Consider the following 24,061-nt stretch of genomic DNA (forward strand, 5'->3'; position numbering starts at 1 on the left):
ACTATCCTAGACTCAGATGAGATACTTAGAATATCTTAACCATGACTTGGATAAGATAGGTTGAATAGCTATGATTCAGGTGAGATTCCTAGAATATCAGAAGACTATCCATGACTTAACACTATCGACAATTCAGGTGAGATACTTTGAATATCTGAACAGTATCCATGAGCAGGTGAGATACTTATTATATCTGAACACTATCCATACCTCCAGTGAGACAATTCAGATGCTGTTGATAGCCAAGTGTACTGTGCTGTTTTGTTGATTGCTTCCATCTGGTTAAGTCTGATGATTTTTGGTGACATTATTAGAATATGTTAGCACTGTAATAGATTCCTAAAGCAATGTAATATTTTTCATAATTGAACAATGAAATATTTTTCATAATCACACTTTTATATAAAAATAATGAAATTATTGAAGGAAACTATATCTGGCATACTTTTGGTTTTATTTTTTGCAAATGTATTGCACCTTTTCTAGTAACTTCTGCCATTCACTGATTTTTCCACTAATTTAACCAAACTTACACATCATGATGCAGTAATTAAAACATCTTAACATCACTCATTTTTGATGACTCTGGCGAAATAAGTAGAACACATCTAACTAGCCAGACTCACATGCTTTTGTGAAAGTTATGGGTCTCTTCCTTTACTCCTTCCTGACCATGCTTACCTGGATAGTGATGCAAGTTTGAAAATTGGAATGTGTGTCCAAATTAACATATGAATTTTGTGAATAGAGAAAGATCTGTCAACACATGTTGCAAAGAAAATCTTAGAGTCCATTATATTTAGATCCAAGAAATAACTCTGATTCTTTTAATTTCCATGTCTGGTGTTTTAACAGCTTTCATTGATTTACTCATTGTTATGAAAGGCATGTAAATGTTGGTATTGAGATAATGTTCTGTATCATAGTTAGGCAACCAGTCATAGGAATAGTATTCTGTATCATTGTAAGTAAAACAGCCTACTTCTGCACTGACCAAGAAATGTCAACAGTCATCATTCACACTTGAAACACTAAGCATCAGTGTCTTCATCTGAGCATGCTTTACTTTTCACTGCTCTATTCTGCCATCATCTAGAGCCAGACTGTATTGTCCATTATGAAGATGAATTGTAGCAAACAAATCTTAGATCTTTTAATACCAAACTAATTGACTTTATGGCATGTGCCACAATACCATGTAGACCTTTTTATTTATAAATGCTGCATGCTCTTTTCCACTTACTGTATAGACCCTTTAACTTATCAGTATTGGTCACTCTATTCCACATACCATGTAGACCCTTTTACTTATAAGTTTTGGACACTCTATTCCATGTACGCTGTACACCCTTTTACCTGTAAGTTTAGATTCTCTATTCCACATACAATGTACACCCTTTTACCTGTAAGTTGAGATTCTCTATTCCACATACAATGTACACCCTTTTACCTGTAAGTTGAGATTCTCTATTCCATGTACAATGTAAACCCTTTTACCTGTAAGTTGAGATTCTCTATTCCATGTACAATGTAAACCCTTTTACCTGTAAGTTGAGATTCTCTATTCCACATACAATGTACACCCTTTTACCTGTAAGTTGAGATTCTCTATTCCACGTACAATGTACACCCTTTTACCTGTAAGTTGAGATTCTCTATTCCACATACAATGTACACCCTTTTACCTGTAAGTTGAGATTCTCTATTCCACGTACAATGTACACCCTTTTACCTGTAAGTTGAGATTCTCTATTCCACATGCAATGTACACCCTTTTACCTGTAAGTTGAGATTCTCTATTCCATGTACAATGTACACCCTTTTACCTGTAAGTTGAGATTCTCTATTCCACATGCAATGTACACCCTTTTACCTGTAAGTTGAGATTCTCTATTCCACATGCAATGTACACCCTTTTACCTGTAAGTTGAGATTCTCTATTCCATGTACAATGTACACCCTTTTACCTGTAAGTTGAGATTCTCTATTCCACGTACAATGTACACCCCTTTACCTGTAAGTTGAGATTCTCTATTCCACGTACAATGTACACCCTTTTACCTGTAAGTTGAGATTCTCTATTCCATGTACAATGTACACCCTTTTACCTGTAAGTTGAGATTCTCTATTCCATGTACAATGTACACCCTTTTACCTGTAAGTTGAGATTCTCTATTCCATGTACAATGTAAACCCTTTTACCTGTAAGTTGAGATTCTCTATTCCATGTACAATGTACACCCTTTTACCTGTAAGTTGAGATTCTCTATTCCACATACAATGTAAACCCTTTTACCTGTAAGTTGAGATTCTCTATTCCATGTACAATGTACACCCTTTTACCTGTAAGTTGAGATTCTCTATTCCATGTACAATGTACACCCTTTTACCTGTAAGTTGAGATTCTCTATTCCATGTACAATGTATACCCTTTTACCTGTAAGTTGAGATTCTCTATTCCATGTACAATGTACACCCTTTTACCTGTAAGTTGTGATTCTCTATTCCATGTACAATGTAAACCCTTTTACCTGTAAGTTGAGATTCTCTATTCCATGTACAATGTACACCCTTTTACCTGTAAGTTGAGATTCTCTATTCCATGTACAATGTAAACCCTTTTACTAATGAATGTTTTACACTCTTTACCACATACCATGTAAACCTTTTTATTTATGAGAATTGGACACTCTTTACCACATACCATGTACACCCTTTTACTTATAAGTGTTGGACATCTGATTAATGTGTATTGACCACTCTTTTCCACATGCCATGTACACCCTTTGATAATGTGTATTGACCACACTTTTTCACATACCATATATACCCTTTGATTAATGTGTATTGACCACTCTTTTCCACATATCATGTACACCCATTGATTAATGTGTATTGACCACGCTTTTTCACATACCATGCATACCCTTTGATTAACGTGTATTGACCACTCTTTTCCACATACCATGTACACCCTTTGATTAATGTGTATTGACCATGCTTTTTCACATACCATGTATACCCTTTGATTAATGTGTATTGACCACTCTTTTCCACATACCATGTACACCCTTTGATTAACCCTTTACTTCAGAGTGTATGGCTTTTTAGCCCTTTTATATACATGTAGCAAAGTTATCCAGTGCAGTGCACTATAAATAGAACACCTGTTACCTATTTGACTCCATACACATAGGCCTGCCCGTTAACTATTAAGTAATGTAGTGTATGTTATGTTTAACAGCAATTTTAACTGTTTTACATTTTTGGTACATGTATATTATGTATCGAAAGATTTAAGAGTAAAATCCGGTCATTATAGCTGTATACTTATTTTACACAGAAGAATTTTTTATGTGCTTAAAATCATGAGAGAATTCATTCACCATCAAGTCAGTGAAGCTGTGTGACCAACCGTAGCTGCCATGTCTCATACCTGAAATTTACAAGTTCTTTGTCTGTGTCTACATCACTAAATCATCTGAATTTAATAATTTATAAAAACTAATTGCTGCCTATATCAACATTAGAGCCTTTACCTAGGTTATTGAATATTTCATAGTTGTGATTCTAATCGTGAAAACTTCGTAAGTACTGAACAAATTCGGCGACCTCCATTTGGGAGAGTGGAGAATACAACCCAGTTACTTTAAATAGCAGATTTCAAGCAGTGCATAAACAGTGACCACATGATCTGATGTAATGGTCATTCACACCAATTAATGTAGTATCTAACAGGGGTTTTTCCCTGAAGGTGGCATCACGAAAACTCACTCAAAATGGCTGATGTTTACAGCAGGTATCAAAAGGTGCTTCCATGAGAATGGTGTAGAGGCATCAAAAGGTGCTTCCATGCAAATTGGGTAAAAGCATCCAAAAGTGCTTCCATGTGAATGGAGTAGAGGTGTCCAAAGGCACTTGCATGTGAATGGAGTAGAGGTGTCCAAAGGCACTTGCATGTGAATGGAGTAGAGGTGTCCAAAGGCACTTGCATGTGAATGGAACAGAGGCGTCCAAAGGCACTTGCATGTGAATGGAGTAGAGGTGTCCAAAAGTGCTTGCATGAGCTAAAGCGTTAATGTGATTGACAACTCTTTTCCTCATACATATTTTGTTTTCCTTATCAGGCTGTGAACTTTTGGAAGATACTAGTGATGAATGACGAGCACACAGACAGAAAATATGTTTTGTTCTTTCTCCTTGGTTGGGGTAAGCATCTCTGACCTTTATCAGTGAAATTAATGTATGCATTTAAGCAAATCGAATGAAAACCTTTTTTTCATTTTAGTCATTGTACGGCCATAGACCGTTTTGTACGATATTTTCTTATAAATATTTACTTCTTAAAAAAAAGGTATTTCAATTTTTTTAAATATAAATCCTGGGAATCAAGACATAACTTATTTTTGTTTAAATTGAGCATGATCCAGAATTTTTTTGAGCTATGTGCATGCAAGGTGGGGATAACTCTAATATGCTTTGGAACACTAACATTAGGCCCAGAGATGAAAACAGGTCTTTTTTGCACCATTCCTTGTGTTAAAGTGATAATGTCTTGCATAGAATTATTGGTTTCTATGTCAAGCAAAGCCCCAAATCTTCCATACCTGGCATTATTTTACTTTTAGCACACTTTTTAAGGTGAGTAAAGGCATGATGAAATATTTAAATTGCATTTTATCCATTTATTTTCCCAAATACGCGCTCTACACATACATTTTCAGAAAGAGCAATGATTTAACCATTCTTTAAGATATTTTTTAAAATTTTAGCTGATGCGTGTTACCTCAATTTAAGTTTTGAATTAAGTGGGTCAGATTTGTAATCCAAACAGGAAGATGCATTGCCAACATGACAAAAGTAGTACAGACACTTAGTGACATCATTCTTATGGCTTGAAAATATGTTACACTGAAAATGTATATTAACTTGTGACCAAATTCGAACACCATATAGCAAATTCATAACATTTCAAACACCAGATATGCAATTTTAATAGAACTGATTGCCAGCTTCCAAGGTATAAACTTCTGGACTGCTACTTTAGCGATTATTTTATTTTTAGGTTAAATCTTTAGACAGCTCCTGACATAATATCTTAGGGTTTATGAAGAAAAAATATCATTATGTAATAATGAGACCATGATACATCCAAAAAAGTTAATATTACACCTTGAAGTTAAAATAAAACCTTGAAGTTAACATTACACATTGAAGTTAACATTACACCTTGAAGATAATATTACACCTTGAAGATAATATATTACACCTTGAAGTTAATATAAAACCTTGAAGTTAACATTACACCTTGAAGTTAATATTACACATTGAAGTTAACATTACACCTTGAAGTTAATATTACACCTTGAAGATAATATATTACACCTTGAAGTTAATATAAAACCTTGAAGTTAACATTACACATTGAAGTTAACATTACACCTTGAAATTAATATTACACCTTGAAGTTAATATTACACCTTGAAAATGCATTTTGCAAAATACACTGCACATAGATATGTTTTTATTATTTGCTTATTGTTTTCTCTGTTAACTTTACATTGTCAGAGTCGTTCAGTATTACCTGATACTGAACTCGCATGCTAATACACATATAGCATTCACATGCATAAAGGAACTACTTTCTATTGTAAACAAATAATGGATGCAGATGCCAGCACTTTTGATTTGTATACAAATCATGTATACTCGTGTAAGAGGCGCTTTACATTGTGGTTGTTTAAATTTGTTTCTGAATGAACTAAAACAGATGTTTCGTGGACTACTACATACCAGCTGCTTTGGCACATTCCGCGTTAAATTTGTTGATATATTGTTTCGGATTTAGGCAAGCTACAATATACAACAGACGCAAGAAAGGGTCCTTACCAATAAGATACAAGTGACACGTCATATACTGTCTTCTTTAGCTGGTGATAAGAATGGCAAAAAAATATACTTACAGTTTTACATCCTGAATTTCCTCAAACTGTACTTTCTTAGTTCTGCAAATTTGAATTACATGAGCCATGTCATAGGTTCTCAATCTTGATTACACATTTCAAAATTGTACTGTAATTTCGATGATAAGTGCAATTACATCATCCTCCTTACTGCACTCAAAATGAAATAAGCATTAAATTCCATAGCGTCTTTTTAATAATTGCAATTGAAAGACTTCATATATTTCCCACATTATGATTTCAAACATTCAATGACAAAAACAGAAACACATTTGCAGATGTCAACATACTTCTCCCTAGCTTCTTCAGTCCCATGTATTTCATGCGGAATTGTCACATATAAATCCAGTCCATAATCATGAAATTTCGTAGAAACGAAAAAAATACCAAATTCAGTCATTCCAGATGAAATGGAAAAGTTGTTGCAATGCGCATTGATTCACAATATGACTCCAAATTTCAATTTTAACTAGATACACCATTTTCTTTCGAAAGTTATGTCGAGCACACGACCAAGTTCAAATTTATCTGGGCGGAGTTATGTGCACAGTAATAATGTTCTTGTTGTGTAATGATGAATATGGGCTTGTGTATTTAGTTTGGCATGTGGCATACATTCAGTTACTGTGTTTTGTGTAGTGTATTTTGTTAATATAATTAAGCATTAGGTAGAATGAAAAAATATGGCATATAATAAAAAGGTTACTGCATTTGTATGGGAAAATATGAACTTGTTTTGTCAGATGGATATACTGCACTCCCAAGGTCGTGCAGTATTTCCATTAAAAAAACTCATTCATATATTCCCATACAGATGCAGTAACCTATAATTACTAGCAGTGACACTTTCATTTTTGAGTTGCTCCAAACATGGATCATGAAGGGCTTAAAGATGAGTTTGAGGATGATTGCATGCTGCCTGATGATTGTGTGCCTGTATTAAAACACGATGGCCAGAAAAGGAGTTTTTGAAGCTACTGGTTGGATATTATCAGCCAGAGAATCAGTACTGGTGGCACCCACTTCCCAAATTTGAAAGTAGCTATTCAGCGACTACTTACCTTGCTGCATAGCTATGTGGACTGTGAGAGATCTTTTTCTATAATGAAAAAAATTATAGGAAGTCTCTGAATGCAGACACACTAACATCATTTTTTTACAGTGTAAAATAAACATTGACACCTGTTGCTTAGACTTTAAAACTCCTGATTACATTTTGAAAAGTGCAAAGGGTGCATGTGTTGCATTTTTTGGTTGTAAATTGAATTATGATTCCCCTGTATTGGATCCTTTGATTGCAGTTGTAAATTAAATTATGATTGCCATGTAATGGGTCCTTTTATTGTAGTTGAAACTGAATTATGATTGCCCTTTATTGGGGCATTTTGTTGTAATTGTAAAATGGATAATGATTGCCCTTTATGATTGCCCTGAATTGGGACTTTTGGTATTTTGGATGTAATTGTGAACTGAATTATGATTACCCTTTATTGGGACTTTTGTTTTTAGTTGTAAATTGAATTATGATTGCCCTGTATTTGGTCTTTTGGTTGTAGTTGTAAATTGAATTATGATTGCCATGCATTTGGTCTTTTGGTTGTAGTTGTAAATTGAATTATGATTGCCCTTTATTGGGACGTTTGGTTGTAGTTGTAATTTGAATTATGATTGCCCTGCATTTGGTCTTTTGGTTGTAATTGTAAATTGAATTATGATTGCCATGTATTTGATCTTTTGGTTGTTGCTGTAAATTGAATTATGATTGCCCTGTATGTGGTCCTTTGGTTGTAGTTGTAAATTGAATTATGATTGCCATGTATTAGGTCTTTTGGTTGTAGTTGTAAATTAGATAATGGTTGCCCTGCATTTGGTCTTTTGGTTGTAATTGTAAAATGAATTATGACTGTAATGTATTTGATCTTTTGGTTGTTGCTGTAAATTGGATTATGATTGCCCTGTTTGTGGTCCTTTGGTTGTAGTTGTAAATTGAATTATGATTGCCATGTATTAGGTCTTTTGGTTGTAGTTGTAAATTGAATTATGATTGCCCTGCATTTGGTCTTTTGGTTGTAATTGTAAAATGAATTATGATTGCCATGTATTAGGTCTTTTGGTTGTAGTTGTAAATTGGATTATGATTGCCCTGTATTTGGTCTTTTGGTTGTAGTTGTAAATTGAATTATGATTGCCATGTATTTGGTCTTTTGTCTGTAATTGTAAAATGAATTATGATTGCCATATATTTGGTCTTTTGGTTGTAGTTGTAAATTGGATAATGATTGCCCTGCATTTGGTCTTTTGGTTCTAATTGTAAAATGAATTATGATTGCCATGTATTAGGTCTTTTGGTTGTAGTTGTAAATTGGATTATGATTGCCCTGCATTTGGTCTTTTGGTTGTAGTTGTAAATTGGATTATGATTGCCATGTATTAGGTCTTTTGGTTGTAGTTGTAAATTGGATTATGATTGCCCTGCATTTGGTCTTTTGTCTGTAATTGTAAAATGAATTATGATTGCCATATATTTGGTCTTTTGGTTGTAGTTGTAAATTGGATAATGATTGCCCTGCATTTGGTCTTTTGGTTCTAATTGTAAAATGAATTATGATTGCCATGTATTAGGTCTTTTGGTTGTAGTTGTAAATTGGATTATGATTGCCCTGCATTTGGTCTTTTGGTTGTAGTTGTAAATTGGATTATGATTGCCATGTATTAGGTCTTTTGGTTGTAGTTGTAAATTGGATTATGATTGCCCTGCATTTGGTCTTTTGGTTGTAGTTGTAAATTGGATTATGATTGCCATGTATTAGGTCTTTTGGTTGTAGTTGTAAATTGGATTATGATTGCCCTGCATTTGGTCTTTTGTCTGTAATTGTAAAATGAATTATGATTGCCATATATTTGGTCTTTTGGTTGTAGTTGTAAATTGGATAATGATTGCCCTGCATTTGGTCTTTTGGTTGTAATTGTAAAATGAATTATGATTGCCATGTATTAGGTCTTTTGGTTGTAGTTGTAAATTGGATTATGATTGCCCTGCATTTGGTCTTTTGGTTGTAGTTGTAAATTGGATTATGATTGCCATGTATTAGGTCTTTTGGTTGTAGTTGTAAATTGGATTATGATTGCCCTGCATTTGGTCTTTTGGTTGTAGTTGTAAATTGGATTATGATTGCCATGTATTAGGTCTTTTGGTTGTAGTTGTAAATTGGATTATGATTGCCCTGCATTTGGTCTTTTGTCTGTAATTGTAAAATGAATTATGATTGCCATATATTTGGTCTTTTGGTTGTAGTTGTAAATTGGATAATGATTGCCCTGCATTTGGTCTTTTGGTTCTAATTGTAAAATGAATTATGATTGCCATGTATTAGGTCTTTTGGTTGTAGTTGTAAATTGGATTATGATTGCCCTGTATTTGATCTTTTGGTTGTAATTGTAAATTGGATTATGATTGCCATGTATTTGATCTTTTGGTTGTAATTGTAAATTGGATTATGATTGCCATGTATTTGATCTTTTGGTTGTAATTGTAAATTGGATTATGATTGCCATGTATTAGGTCTTTTGGTTGTAATTGTAAATTGGATTATGATTGTCCTGTATTTTGGTCTTTTGTCTGTAATTGTAAATTGAATTACGATTGCCCTGTATTTGGTCTTTTGTCTGTAATTGTAAATTGGATTATGACTGCCCTGTATTTGGTCTTTTGGTTGTAATTGTAAATTGGATTATGATTGTGCTGTATTTTGGTCTCTTGTCTGTAATTGTAAATTGTATTATGATTGCCCTGTATTTGGTCTTTTGTCTGTAATTGTAAACTGGATAATGATTTCCCTGTATTTGGTCTTTTGTCTGTAATTGTAAATTGAATTATGATTGCCCTGTATTTGGTCTTTTGTCTGTATTTCAGTAAAATATGCTGCAGGTGACAGTGTCTTATTTCATGCATTTTATTCCTAATTGAAAACAAACAATAATTCAGCAGCATTGATTCACATCCCCACACTTTTTTCAATTATGTTTATCTCCACCCACTGCAAGTTCAAGCTCTGCCTCCCACCCCCCTCAATCATTGTCAAAGGTTGAAGAAAGTTTCTACTTTGAATGGTATAGAAGTTGTGTGACATTACATAGATACAAACTGTCAGAAAATGTCATGTTATCTCCAGCTACCCTTCCAGAAGTGTGGGAATCATTTCTCATATCATTTAATATGTAATATTCTACTTACAGGTCTGCCAGGAGTGATTCTGGCGGTGTTTTATGTGGTGACTTACAATGTTTATAAATACATATACAGCATGCCTTACGACTTTGTATATGGTGATGTCAACAACAATGGGGACATGTAAGTACATTTTTGAATACCACTATAAAATAATATCAAATTCTAGAGTCTTATATATATATATATATATATATATATATATATATATATATATATATATATATATATATATATATATATATATATATATATATATATATATATATATATATATATATATATATATTACACTGATCAGACAAAGAAACCACTTGAACTTGACCTATACATATACATCACCCAGTGGGAATCAGAAACCATATGAACTAGACATATGCTTAGCTATGTTTCTGTGTAAATGTAGATTTCCCTGATAAAACACAGAATCCACTTGACCTAGACATGTAGATTGCTCTGATCAGACACAGAATCCACTTGACCTAGACATGTAGATTTCCCTGATCAAACACAGAATCCACTTGACCTAGACATGTAGATTTCCCTGATCAAACACAGAAACCACTTGACCTAGACATGTAGATTGCTCTGATCAGACACAGAATCCACTTGATCTAGACATGTAGATTTCCCTGATCAAACACAGGAACCATGTCACCTAGTCAAAAAGTAAACTGTGTGTGTGTAGATCACATGGAATAGATTTTCGTGTTGTTTAAGCAGTTTTTGTGTTTTTTCTCAGTCTTCTTTAAATTTTGGACTTTGGCTTTTTAAAGTGAAACCCTTGTTAGCAGTAGTACAAAGACACCATTAGACCTAGCTGAATAGTTAGCTATGTTTCTGTGTAAATGTAGTATACACAGATCAGATACAGAAACCTCTTGACCTAGACATGTAGATTGCTCTGATCAGACAGAATCCACTTGACCTAGGCATGTAGATTACCCTGGTCAGACACAGAATCCACTTGACCTAGACATGTATATTACCCTGGTCAGCCACAGAATCTACTTGACCTAGACATGTAGATTACCCTGGTCAGCCACAGAATCCACTTGCCCTAGACATGTAGATTACCCTGGTCAGACACAGAATCCACTTGCCCTAGACATGTAGATTGCTCTCATCAGCCACAGAATCCACTTGACCTAGACATGTAGATTACCCTGGTCAGCCACAGAATCCACTTGCCCTAGACATGTAGATTGCTCTCATCAGCCACAGAATCCACTTGACCTAGACATGTAGATTACCCTAATCAGACAGAGAATCCACTTGACTTAGGCATGTAGATTACCCTGGTCAGCCACAGAATCCACTTGCCCTAGACATGTAGATTGCTCTCATCAGCCACAGAATCCACTTGACCTAGACATGTAGATTACTCTGGTCAGCCACAGAATCCACTTGACCTAGACATGTAGATTGCTCTCATCAGCCACAGAATCCACTTGACCTAGACATGTAGATTACCCTGATCAGACAGAGAATCCACTTGACCTAGGCATATAGATTACCCTGGTCAGCCACAGAATCCACTTGACCTAGACATGTAGATTACCCTGGTCAGACACAGAATCCACTTGACCTAGACATTTAGATTGCTCTGATCAGACACAGAATCCACTTGGCCTAGACATGTAGATTACCCTGATCAAACACAGAATCCACTTGACCCAGACATGTAGATTACCCTGATCGGACACAGAATCCACTTGACCTAGACATGTAGATTACCCTGATTGGACACAGAATCCACTTGACCTAGACATGTATATTACCCTGGTCAGACACAGAATCCACTTGACCCAGACATGTAGATTACCCTGATCAGACAGAGAATCCACTTGACTTAGGCACGTAGATTACCCTGATCGGACACAGAATCCACTTGACCTAGACATGTAGATTGCTCTCATCAGCCACAGAATCCACTTGACCTAGACATGTAGATTACCCTGATCAGACAGAGAATCCACTTGACCTAGGCATATAGATTACCCTGGTCAGCCACAGAATCCACTTGACCTAGACATGTAGATTACCCTGGTCAGACACAGAATCCACTTGACCTAGACATTTAGATTGCTCTGATCAGACACAGAATCCACTTGGCCTAGACATGTAGATTACCCTGATCAAACACAGAATCCAGTTGACCCAGACATGTAGATTACCCTGATCAGACACAGAATCCACTTGACCCAGACATGTAGATTACCCTGATTGGACACAGAATCCACTTGACCTAGACATGTAGATTACCCTGGTTAGCCACAGAATCCACTTGACCTAGACATGTAGATTACCCTGCTCAGACACAGAATCCACTTGACCTAGACATTTAGATTGCTCTGATCAGACACAGAATCCACTTGGCCTAGACATGTAGATTACCCTGATCAAACACAGAATCCACTTGACCCAGACATGTAGATTACCCTGATCGGACACAGAATCCACTTGACCCAGACATGTAGATTACCCTGATCGGACACAGAATCCACTTGACCTAGACATGTAGATTACCCTGATCGGACACAGAATCCACTTGACCCAGACATGTAGATTACCCTGATCGGACACAGAATCCACTTGACCTAGACATGTAGATTACCCTGATTGGACACAGAATCCACTTGACCTAGACAAATAGTTAGGTCCCCTTCATCATTACAAGGTACTCAGGGTTGATTGTTGCCAACCACATTATGTAACAAACTGTGTTATAACAAGAACCACATTACATTCATCACATGTGATACACTGAGTATAGCTTAATCTACCAAATTGTGTTATATCAGGAAATCTGTTAAATAACGTTGTTTGGAATAAGAAAATAAAGAATAAAACTAAGTTTCACCTTGTCTTCTTTCAACCCATACTGTTATACATTGGTATGATTTTGCTCATGGCATCCATAATGGTACTGCATTATATCTTGAAATGCATTACAGTGAAGCACATTATAACAACTGAAAACTGTAGTATGCTATTTTTCTGTCTACATATAGATTACCCTTATCAGATTCTCATATTTGTTAAGCAATTTTTGTAAAGGGGGGAAGAGGTTCAGTCCTTTGCACCTTTTGGATATGTGTGAAACTAAAAGTTGGAAATTTTGACTCAGTCATGCAGTATGAAGTAATGATAAAATATGTACCATAATACACTTTTGAATACTTTCAGATTTTTGTATAATTATTGAAAATCTTAAGTACATTTACTGACAATTACTGTTACATTGTATCTTTTCACTAGTTCCATCTAAAACTATTGTTAGATCATTGTGACCCTCAACATGTGATACAAAATCTGAAAACATCCTGATTAATGAATTCTCCCTAGTCCAGAATAGTGATGTTTTCAGAGGCAAATAATAACCTTCACTGTCCTCAACAACAGCAAAAATAATATAGTATTGATGGATTATTCTACATCATAGGTGTTCCATGCATTATTTTTTATAGAAATATTGGCAATTTTACGTGTTTTTTTCTTCCTTGGTTAGTAATAGTTCACAAATATTAATTTCATTTAAATGTTCTTTGGTTATTAATCTTGTTTTTTCCTCTTTTGTAATAAAGTGTTACATATTTTATAGAAAGGCAATATTTCCCATTGCAGATGTTTCATCACCAACCCCTATGCAGCCTTAGGTGGTATAATTGTCCCAGTGCTGTTATTGTTGGTAGTGGTGGGAGTGGTGTTTGTCAAAGCATTCCAAGTCTTGGCACAATGGCAGGCCTATGATGACATCTTTAGAGGAAGATATAATATTCACGGTTAGTACATGGAATATAGACAAGAACGTTTCTAACAAGACTTTTCACGGAATATTTAATCTAAATGGATAACAAGGTCAACAAATAATTAAGATTATTGAATGGATGAAATAAAAAAAAGTTTTGTTTAAGAATATTGCTTTTTCAATATTAATTAACTGTAAAGAATGAGATAAAATTAACTGACTTGAAAATTGTAAATATATTTTGCTATCTGAGAAGCCCAATTTTCAATGTTATATATAAAGCTCATGAAGAGATGATGTTCCATGCCTGTCAACATGTCAAACAATTTTAACCGTATATACATATAGAAAGTTTTGGAATGTTTGTACCACTGTTTCAGAGGTGCGTATACTACTATTGTTCTGGGCGGTGATTGTACTGACATGGCTCTGGGGAGGACTTCACCTGGCTTATGGCCAGCTCTGGATGCTCATCATGTTCTTCATCTTCAACACAGTCATGGTGCGTAAAACATACAAAATTTGCGAGGAACTTGCTGTGTAAGAATTTGAATATGTTATTAGCAGAACAAAACTGTTTGCACATACAGTACAAATGTAGAGTATGGTTGATTTCACAGAAAAGATAGAGATAAAATAGACTGCTACTTTAAGAGCACTACTTCCTCAATAACTTGCACACACATAACTTGCAAACCTGCCTATAATGTGGGGGCTGATGTTGATCCCATTTTTGTTCTAGAAAATGTGAAACGATTTGACCCTTATTTATTAAACATGAAAAAAATCATGAGCAATATTGGTGAATGTAACCCTGATATATTACTTTTTTTCATCAGAAATGGCAGTTTGTGTCCAGAAATTTGAATTAACATCATAAAATTCTCAACCAGTAAAAAGAAATACTACATTTTGTTACATTTTCTTTTACAAAAAATTCTCGGTACGCTGTAAATAACAATCTGTGATAAAATTTCAGTCATTGAAATTGTTACTAAATGCATACTGGTGGCAACACGTAAGAAATAAATAGCAAGGAAATAAGTTTTAACATGAATTTGTTGTTTTAGTAATATATTTTAATTCAGTTTCAGTGTAATTGTCAAATGCCTTCTTGTATTCAAATGTGTTAAATGTCAATCTGCCATCACAACTGTGTCCATCATCATTTCTGTAAGAACCTAATTAACTACCAGCTCTCTTTTGATCTCCAGTTTGCAGACATATTTCTTTTATTGTAAAACAATTAAAAAACAGACCTGCTTTGAATTAACATGTTAATTACATATTTTTTATAAAATCAAATAAAGGGAATAAAATAAAATAAAAAGTCCAAGGGCATGCAAATCTCACCTGCATAAGAGATAATGGTCATGGTAGTGTGTCATATAAACTCAATTCAATTTCAAATTTCTAACATTGCTGATATTAATTTGGCATTGAATTACTCTTTATAAATAATAGTCTAGGACGTTAACAAAAATCATCATAGTTAGATATTTCAAGGGATGGAAGATTTGGTTGGAATATATAAGCACCTATAGACAGTGTATCTTGAACCATACCATGCCCAACTCAAAGAGTTAATAAATTATGGCAGCTAGGTTGGAATACAGTCAGGTCAGACACTAGTTCCAGAAATGTAAACATGAATACAATGTTTAAATTGCATGTGATAATAAATTATCTACAAGTAATTTTAATAGTACTGGAGTTATTTACATAAAGAATATTAGTTGTTAGATTAATACTGAATTTGTTTTTAAAAGTCTGAGTTTGATCACAAGTTGATGTGTTCTGAATGTTTTCAAAGACTTACTACAAATAAGAGCCCTTTTAAGGCACCCAATGCCGCATCTTCCAATGCTTACTAATTCAAGTACCCACCCTATACAGCATCTTCCGTGCTTAATAATTCAGCAACCCACCCAATGCAGCATCTTCCTTGCTTACTAATTCATCAACCCATCCAATGCAGCATCTTCCATGCTTACTACTTCAGCAACCCACCCAATGCAGCATCTTCCTTGCTTACTAATTCAGCAACCCACCCAATGCAGCATCTTCCTTGCTTACTAATTCAGCAACCCACCCAGTGCTTATGTTCCATACTTGCTAAATATACAACCCACCCAAATGCAGCATCTTCCTTGCTTACTAATTCAGCAACCCACCTAATGCAGCATCTTCTATGCTTAATAATTCAGCAACCCAACCCAATGCAGCATCTTTCTTGCTTACTAATTCAGCAACCCATCCAGTGCAGCATCTTCCATGCTTACTAATTCAGCAACCCACCCAATGCAGCATCTTCCATGCTTACTAATTCAGCAACCCACCCAATACAGCATCTTCCTTTGTTGCTAATTCTACAACCCACCCATTGCTGCTGTTCCATGCTTACTAATTCAGCTAATTCTGCAACCCAATGTTGCATGTTCCATTTTTACCATTTCTGCAACCCACCGAGAGCTGCATGTTCCATGCTTACTAACTCTGCAATCCACCACATGCTGCATGTTATGTTCTTGCTACTTGTGTGATCCAACCAATTCTGCATGTTTAATACTTACTAATTCTGCAGCCAACCCCATGCTGCATCTTCCGTGTCTGCTAATTCTGTTACAAACTTTTTTTCAGGGATTAATGGCCCTAGTGATGTATGCTGTATTGAGGAACCCATGTGTACACCAGTGCTTGGGCCCAAGAAAGGTCAGCACCTACTCTGTTAATGGGTCTATGCATCAGCACAATCTGAGGCATGGAGTGGAACAGTACGAGTTCAATCCCTCCACCCTGGATATAGCAAGCCTTAAAGGGTCCAAAGCCTCGCTTCTCAATGAGGTTAGCCCCTCCCCTCTTATTCATGTTTGGTTTTTAATGTTCTACTAGACATCTGAGATCAAAGCTGAAATATAAAGAAGTTGAAAATAAAATGGTCAGTCACCTCAATAAAGCTTGCCATTATATATTCCAGGACACCTCAGACTATCAAGCTATTGTTATTTATGTATATGAACCATATATTATCCCTCTTTTGGCAATAGGGATAGTTTTAAATCCAGTTGAACCTGTCAAATTGGAGCATATGGGATCATGTAATATGGGACAAACAGACAGACAACAACTCATAATACTTAACATTTTGGCCATATTTCCTACTAACTCTGGCCTATGTGTAAATGAGGTCCAACCATATATTGCAATGACATTTCAGTCAGGGATTGTGTTTAGCACAGTAGAAAGATACTTTTGCAAGCAGTCATGTAACTTGATACATTAATGTGTCATTTCTCAGACAAAAGTTAGGTCACTGTGGCCTATATTGCATACCCCAGTGATTTGCAATAGGTTTTGAGTTTGACATTGTCATGGTTGGCCTCCTGTTGTTTAATACGTAAATGCATCATAATGAGTACTACACTGTTCAAGCAAAATTAGGTCACTGAGGTGTATTTTTGCCAGAAGTATGTATGTTAGGTTTTGCATTTAGTTTAGCTTCTTAGACACTATTGCCTGCATGGTTATGTAACTTAATATGAAAGATTTGTCACAAGAAATACTACACCACTCAAACAAAATTAGGTCACTGTGATTCATACTTAACACTCAAGTGATTTGCATTTTGTTTTACATTTATCAAATGATGCATTTAAATGCCACCATATTACAGTTTATATTGCTTTGCCATGTTGTTTCTAATACGTCAACTGAAATATTTCTTGCACACTTTCAATATATTTTGTCTAGAGGCTCCATCTTAATTGTCCAATTTTATTGCTTCTGATTTGATACTGAAAATGTGTCCTAACAATTAGTTTTAGTAACTTTTAAAGCTTCATGTTTCTTCTGGCTGCATCATTGATTGTATTTTTTTGGCAGTCTTGGATGGCATTCCATGTACATCTACTTACAGTAATATTTTATCTTTCCAGAGTTGGGAACGAGACTCGGTTCCCTTCCACAGTACCATGAAGGTGAAAAGAACGCTTCCGGCACATGCCAATATTTACGTCACTCCTCCTGTGCTACATCAGAATCTTGACGATTCCGATACAAAGGATTTTGATGATTTATTATATGCCCTCAAAACTGGTGGCAGCTTCACACCCAGTGATGAGAGTTATGACAGTGACAAACTCTCATATGTTTCCAGTAAAATGGATATTTATGAACTAAAACGTATCGACATTGCTGATACTCATATATGAGTCAGCTCAAAGAATTCAGAAATGATTAAATAAGTTAAGCATCAAGTTACTGACCTTCCATGTTGGGTAAATATCTCTATCAATATTTAAAGTCTTTTCAGCATCTGCAAATACTTTGGGCTGTTCCATTTAAACATACGTGGTACTTTGAGCTGTTCCATTTTAATATGCCTGGTACCCAGGGCTATTCCATTTTAATATGCCTGGTACCCAGGGCTTTTCCATTTAAATATACCTGGTAACCAGGGCTATTCCATTTAAATATGATTGATACCCAGGGCTGTTCTATTTAAATATGCCTGGTACCCAGGGCTATTCCATTTAAACATGCATTGCACCCAGGGCTATTTCGTTTAAACATGCATTGCACCCAGAGAAGGCAGTTTTATATATATATATATGGAGGGTTCTATGGTTTTTCACAGAATTCATATTAAAATTATACAAACTTCTATATTGCATCAATGGGTGACTACTCCACATTAATAGCGCCTTCCCTGTGTCCCATGTACAGTCAAAATGCAAAGCTGAATCTTACTACCAAGTAAGTTTTTTTTCTTGATAAGGACAGTACCTTTAAACTGCAAGGACAATGGTAACATGATAGGAAAATCTTTACTTAATTGTTTTGAAAATTAGATAAAGTAAACTTTCATTGCATGGATAATATTTTTTTAAATACTGCATATATCATAAAATAAGACTTAAAATTTGGTTTACACTGGAGTGCAGGGTATAACATTTCCATACATATTATATGCTTTGAACATGATATATTGTGCTTTACTAATTTTATACATGTATGAATGTTGTGAGAAATGAGGAATTGAAATTTATCAATCATCTCGAATAAGTTTAGTTAGTTCTGCATTATATCAAATTCCAGACAAATTTAACTTCAATAATATTGATTCATGATGCATGAAAATATATATTGCATCATGATATAAAGGCTCTTTATGTACATAGGGCCCAGCCATTTAAATTTCCAGGGTGAGGGTCTAGGATTTTCCTTTGAACCAAAATATTTTTGTCCTTCACAAGATCAGTTTCAACAAATATAACAGATATAATTGGGTTTGTTTCTTTTACCATTCAAGGCAAGGATATTTGTTCAAGCTGTTTAGAAGTCTGAAATTTTATCTTTACAAAATTTCTCCCCCCTCACCATTAAATGGTTCTTTCCTTACAGGAATAACAAAATATTTTAGTTTCAGCTGTATGCACTCACATTTCCCAAGAAATCTGCAAAAAATAATAATTCTGCAATATGTGAAAAACTGCCTATATGTCATAGGCTTGGGCAAAGAGTACCTGTAATGCACCAGTTCTATGAGGTCAAAGGTCAAAATTCAAGTAAATAGGTTATATTGTAGGTGATCAAGGTCAAAAGTGCAACATTTGTCAAGACAAGAACTATTTATTGTTTCATCTATCTTTTCAAAAAGAGTTCATGATTAAAAAACCCATGGTATGAAATAAAAAAATGGCAACTGGTTTGCCATTCAAATATGTGGACTTCTCAGAAATATTTGCCCAGGAAAATTCTGCATTGTCAGACCTGTTGTACTTTTAGTCTTATATTATTGTCATTATTATTTCTCCATTTAAGTTTACCACAGTATTGATACATGTATTTCATTATTATTCATTTAATAAATTCTAGCTTATTATGCTATCCGCCCATTTACTCTGCATTTTGGTCAGAAGTATATTTTTCAAGTCAATTATTTTGAAGTTTACACATATATAATAACGTTTGTTTTCTTAAATAATATTTTTCAGCTGATAGTTTATATGGTAACATCTTATATATTGTATGTATATGTACTGTGTAGTTTATTTCACATTATTTTCATGATATTACTTCCATGACATGTTTTGCATACATGTTATATATTGTATGTATATGTGCAATGTAGTTTATTTCACACTATTTTCATGATATACTTGCATGATATGCATTGCATACATGTTATGACACTTATCATATGGAAAAGAGAGATCTAATTTTCATGGCTTCATTTGGCATGATTATGGTGTTTTCTGGCATAACAACACAAAAAGGTGATACTGTGCCTTACCTGGAGAGACTTCTCAGATTGGCTACTATCGATATCTGGGTCTGTAACAACACCTTCCTTATAAAATGGATATCTGGGTATATGACAACACCTGCCTTATAAAATGGATTACTATACTGTGACATCTTATAGTGAAAGAAAACTGTAGATTATAAATTGTCGGATGAAAAGTGAGTTGCCAAAAGAACATGAAAAAGTATGTCATTTGGCAAATTATGATTTCAAATGGTCCATGCATGTATAAAGAATCATTCTGTAAGCTTTTTAATCTGTTTGCACTAATAGTCTATTTAACTGTAGTTTGAAATTTGTAAATTTGTAGCAAGTGCTATTTTTAGACTTGATTCCAGACTACTCTGCCAGTAGAAGACATTCTCAGCCATAATGAACTCAGGCTACCTAAATCAGCCCATTTCTTATTTGACTCAGGCTACCTAGATCAGCCCATTTCTTATCTGACCTATCCATTCACAATTTATATAATACTAAAGAGTATTCCATGCCATTTGTCAACAGTCAATTAATATTTCTTAAAAATCTTTGTATTTTTCTTTATGTTCAGTGTATATTGGTTGATGAAAAGATCAAAAGTTGATTGTTTTATTTTTTAATCAAAATGCCCATTTACAAAAGGAGGTAACTGTTTCCCTCATATTTTGATTTTAGGACAATCTCTTATTGAATCCTTCAACAAACAACAAATGTGTTCCACAAACTAACATTATTTGCTATCTGTTGTTCGATAACAACAAGTATTATGAAGCCATACAAAATCAATGGTAAGGATCTTAAAAGAAGTAAAATACAAACATTTGCTAAAAATGACATTGTTTGATGGTATAGCATAGATTAGGATCTCAAAACTATCATATGAACTGAATCTGGAATGAGCGGACTCTGGAATTGGCTGACCTTGACGGTCTGTTTCTAAATTAAAATTAGTAAGGATTCAATCTTTTTTAAAGCTGATTCAAGAATGGCAGAGTATTTCACTGGCAAAGATGTCCACTCCTTTAGACCTCTCTAGTGATGCAAACAAAAAATGATACTCACAGTAAGTAATTAACAGACGGGAAATATTTCATTCAGTTAAGAAAGATTTTAGTTCTGGAAAAATATGACAGGAATATCATTTTCTGCATTTCAGAAATATATGAATAGATTTAACAAAATTAATATGAGTGGTCCTATTGTTCACAGCAATCTTTGACACATAGACAAGTTTATTGCAAATCTTTGATACTCATAGACAAGTTCATTGCAAATCTTTGATTCTCACAGACAAGTTCATTGCAATCTTTGATACTCAGACAATTCATTGCAGTCTTTGATAATCATAGACAAGTTCATTGCAATATTTGATACTCATAGACAAGTTCATTTTAACCTTTGATTTTCATAGACAGGTTCATTGCAATCTTTGACAATCATAGACAAGTTCATTGCAGTCTTTGATTTTCATAGACAAGTTCATTGAAATCTTTGATAATCATAGACAAGTTCATTGCAATCTTTGATACTCATAGACAAGTTCATTGAAATCTTTGATACTCATAGACAAGATCATTGCAATATTTGATACTCATAGACAAGTTCATTTTAATCTTTGATTTTCATAGACAGGTTCATTTTAATCTTTGACAATCATAGACAAGTTCATTGCAATCTTTGATATTCTTAGACAAGTTCATTGCAATCTTTAATACTCATAGACAAGTTCATTGCAATCTTTTATGCTCATAATCAATATTTCATGACCTGAACATAGATTGTAACGTCTGTTGGTGTTAATGTTTCTAGAAGCAATGACATAAGAAAATTTAAAAATTTAAGAATCAGAAGATTCATTGAATAAAAGCTTACTATGATTTCTCTGCAGATTCATGCATGCATTATGTGTTTCTTGGTGTAAAGAGAGATGCAACTGAACTGTTGAAAGCCAGTGGTAGAGAGCCATTTCACAAAAGTTATTTGGAAAAATATTTGAAATTTTTTTGTTTCAAGAAAACCTAATAAAGAATGGCAACTGAAGTGTCCATATCAATACAGAGTACACTTGCTGTTAACAAATACATAGTAATGGACTGAGGTTACATTACCACAGTGTTATAAATCAGACCACATTGACCTGGACAAGTTTATAAGCATCTTTGATGAAAATTAGTGTTCAGTTATTGCAGCAGATTTCCAAAATGATAAATTATCCTTCCAGGAGGATTCAGGCTGGAAAAAAGACCACATGAAATTGAATCTTGGGTTTTATATTGTTCTTGATATTTGGGATTGTCTCAATCAATGTTATACCACAGGACTTTATCACTCCATAATGAAGTGATTACATACTGTGATAAAAACCAAATGTTTAATTACTGGTACTTGTATTAGATTATGAATACAATTTTCTTTCATGTTTTTGCACAGAGATTGTTTAGAAAAAGCAATGATATTAGTTTTCCTTCTAGATGTCAGCACAGGTGACTATTTACTTTAACCTTGTATTTTATATATGTAATCCATGTATATAGTCTGATATATGTATGTATGTAGTCTAACATTTTTAATAACATCCCTCATGGATTTGTCCCAGTACATATTGTCTAACCTCACAGCACATGTCTCATAAACATCTTTTTCTTTCTCCATACCATCCAAACTACATCATTAATTTCTGGTATAAGTAAAAGTTGTAAAAAGTATTTGATAATAATCTTTTAATTATGCAGTCTTTTTCTTAAGATATGAACTTCCCTTATTAAAGGATCTGTGATGTACATGACTCATATACTCATATACTGACATCCATTAAAGGCCTCTGATTTACACGAATCGTATACTCACATACTGACATCCATTAATGGACCTCTGATTTACACAAATTGTATACTCACATACTGACATCCATTAAAGGCCTCTGATTTACACGAGTCATATACTCACATACTGACATCCATTAATGGCCCTCTGACGTTCATGAGTCATTATACTCACACACCAACATCCATTTCATCTTAAAATATTATTCAGCTTATAGTGTGTTTACCTTTACATTTATATGGAGATTGTGTTTTTCTTTAAGCAATTCTGTTTGTTTACTTCAGCTCAAAATTGTAATTAAATTCATTTGTAGATTTATGAATTGTATTGTTTACTTCTTGTCAGTTTATTAGTAAATGTGTTCCATTTACAACCTTATGACCTGTAGTCCATCATCTGCCCATCACCTCCTGTACATTCATTATCACAAGTTTGTTATTGCTGAGTTCAAGGCCATGATAAGGATTTGTGTACTGTACTTGTGAACATGTTAACTAAAACATGCAAGTAAATATTGTTATTGGTTCTCCTTGTGAACTACTGGGAGGACAGCCATGAAACTTTGTAATCATGAGATTCAAAATCTAACTGATTGTAAATTAAAATGGAGCAGTTGGACATCCACCATAGCCACCACAGTAGCCATCTTGAAAATGTGGTTATTACAACTACCCTTAATGAATGGTCAATGGGCTTTTCACTTAAATTGTATCAGCGTAATGTTTTCACTGCAAGATTAGTAGTTCGTCTTAAATGAAAATGGTACCAATCTGATCCTCAACATAGGCATCATGGCAGCCATCTTGAAAATGATTTTATAGCTACTACTTCTGAATTGATGGTCATTTGGACATTGGTTTTCACTACATAAATGATCAGCTTTGAAAATGGAGCCAGTGTGATTAAAAGATTACCATACTGAAGATGGTGCTTTAACTTAAATATTTTTTGATTATATACAATTTGTCAAAAAATGAAAATGGTATGATCTGACTTTGAAAACTGGCAGC

At 34.3% G+C, this 24,061-nt stretch overlaps 1 protein-coding gene across 1 annotated transcript in view; it reads left to right on the forward strand.

The window, feature by feature from the left end:
• The window catches only part of LOC149802116 (adhesion G protein-coupled receptor V1-like), a 513,020-nt gene extending 489,651 nt beyond the window's left edge, over positions 1–23,369 (forward strand). Inside the window, exons 107-112 of the mRNA XM_089956897.1 lie at positions 4,128–4,209; positions 10,200–10,314; positions 13,819–13,976; positions 14,323–14,444; positions 16,583–16,786; positions 17,878–23,369. Of these exons, the coding sequence (XP_089813023.1) occupies positions 4,128–4,209; positions 10,200–10,314; positions 13,819–13,976; positions 14,323–14,444; positions 16,583–16,786; positions 17,878–18,153 (957 nt within the window). The 3' untranslated portion in view covers positions 18,154–23,369. The remainder of the gene's footprint in view (positions 1–4,127; positions 4,210–10,199; positions 10,315–13,818; positions 13,977–14,322; positions 14,445–16,582; positions 16,787–17,877) is intronic.
• The last annotated feature ends 692 nt before the right edge of the window (positions 23,370–24,061 follow it).

Source organism: Sinohyriopsis cumingii, chromosome 4 (genome assembly GCF_028554795.1).
Source record: "Sinohyriopsis cumingii isolate HCF-2022 chromosome 4, ASM2855479v2, whole genome shotgun sequence".
NCBI classification, from domain to species: domain Eukaryota; kingdom Metazoa; phylum Mollusca; class Bivalvia; order Unionida; family Unionidae; genus Sinohyriopsis; species Sinohyriopsis cumingii.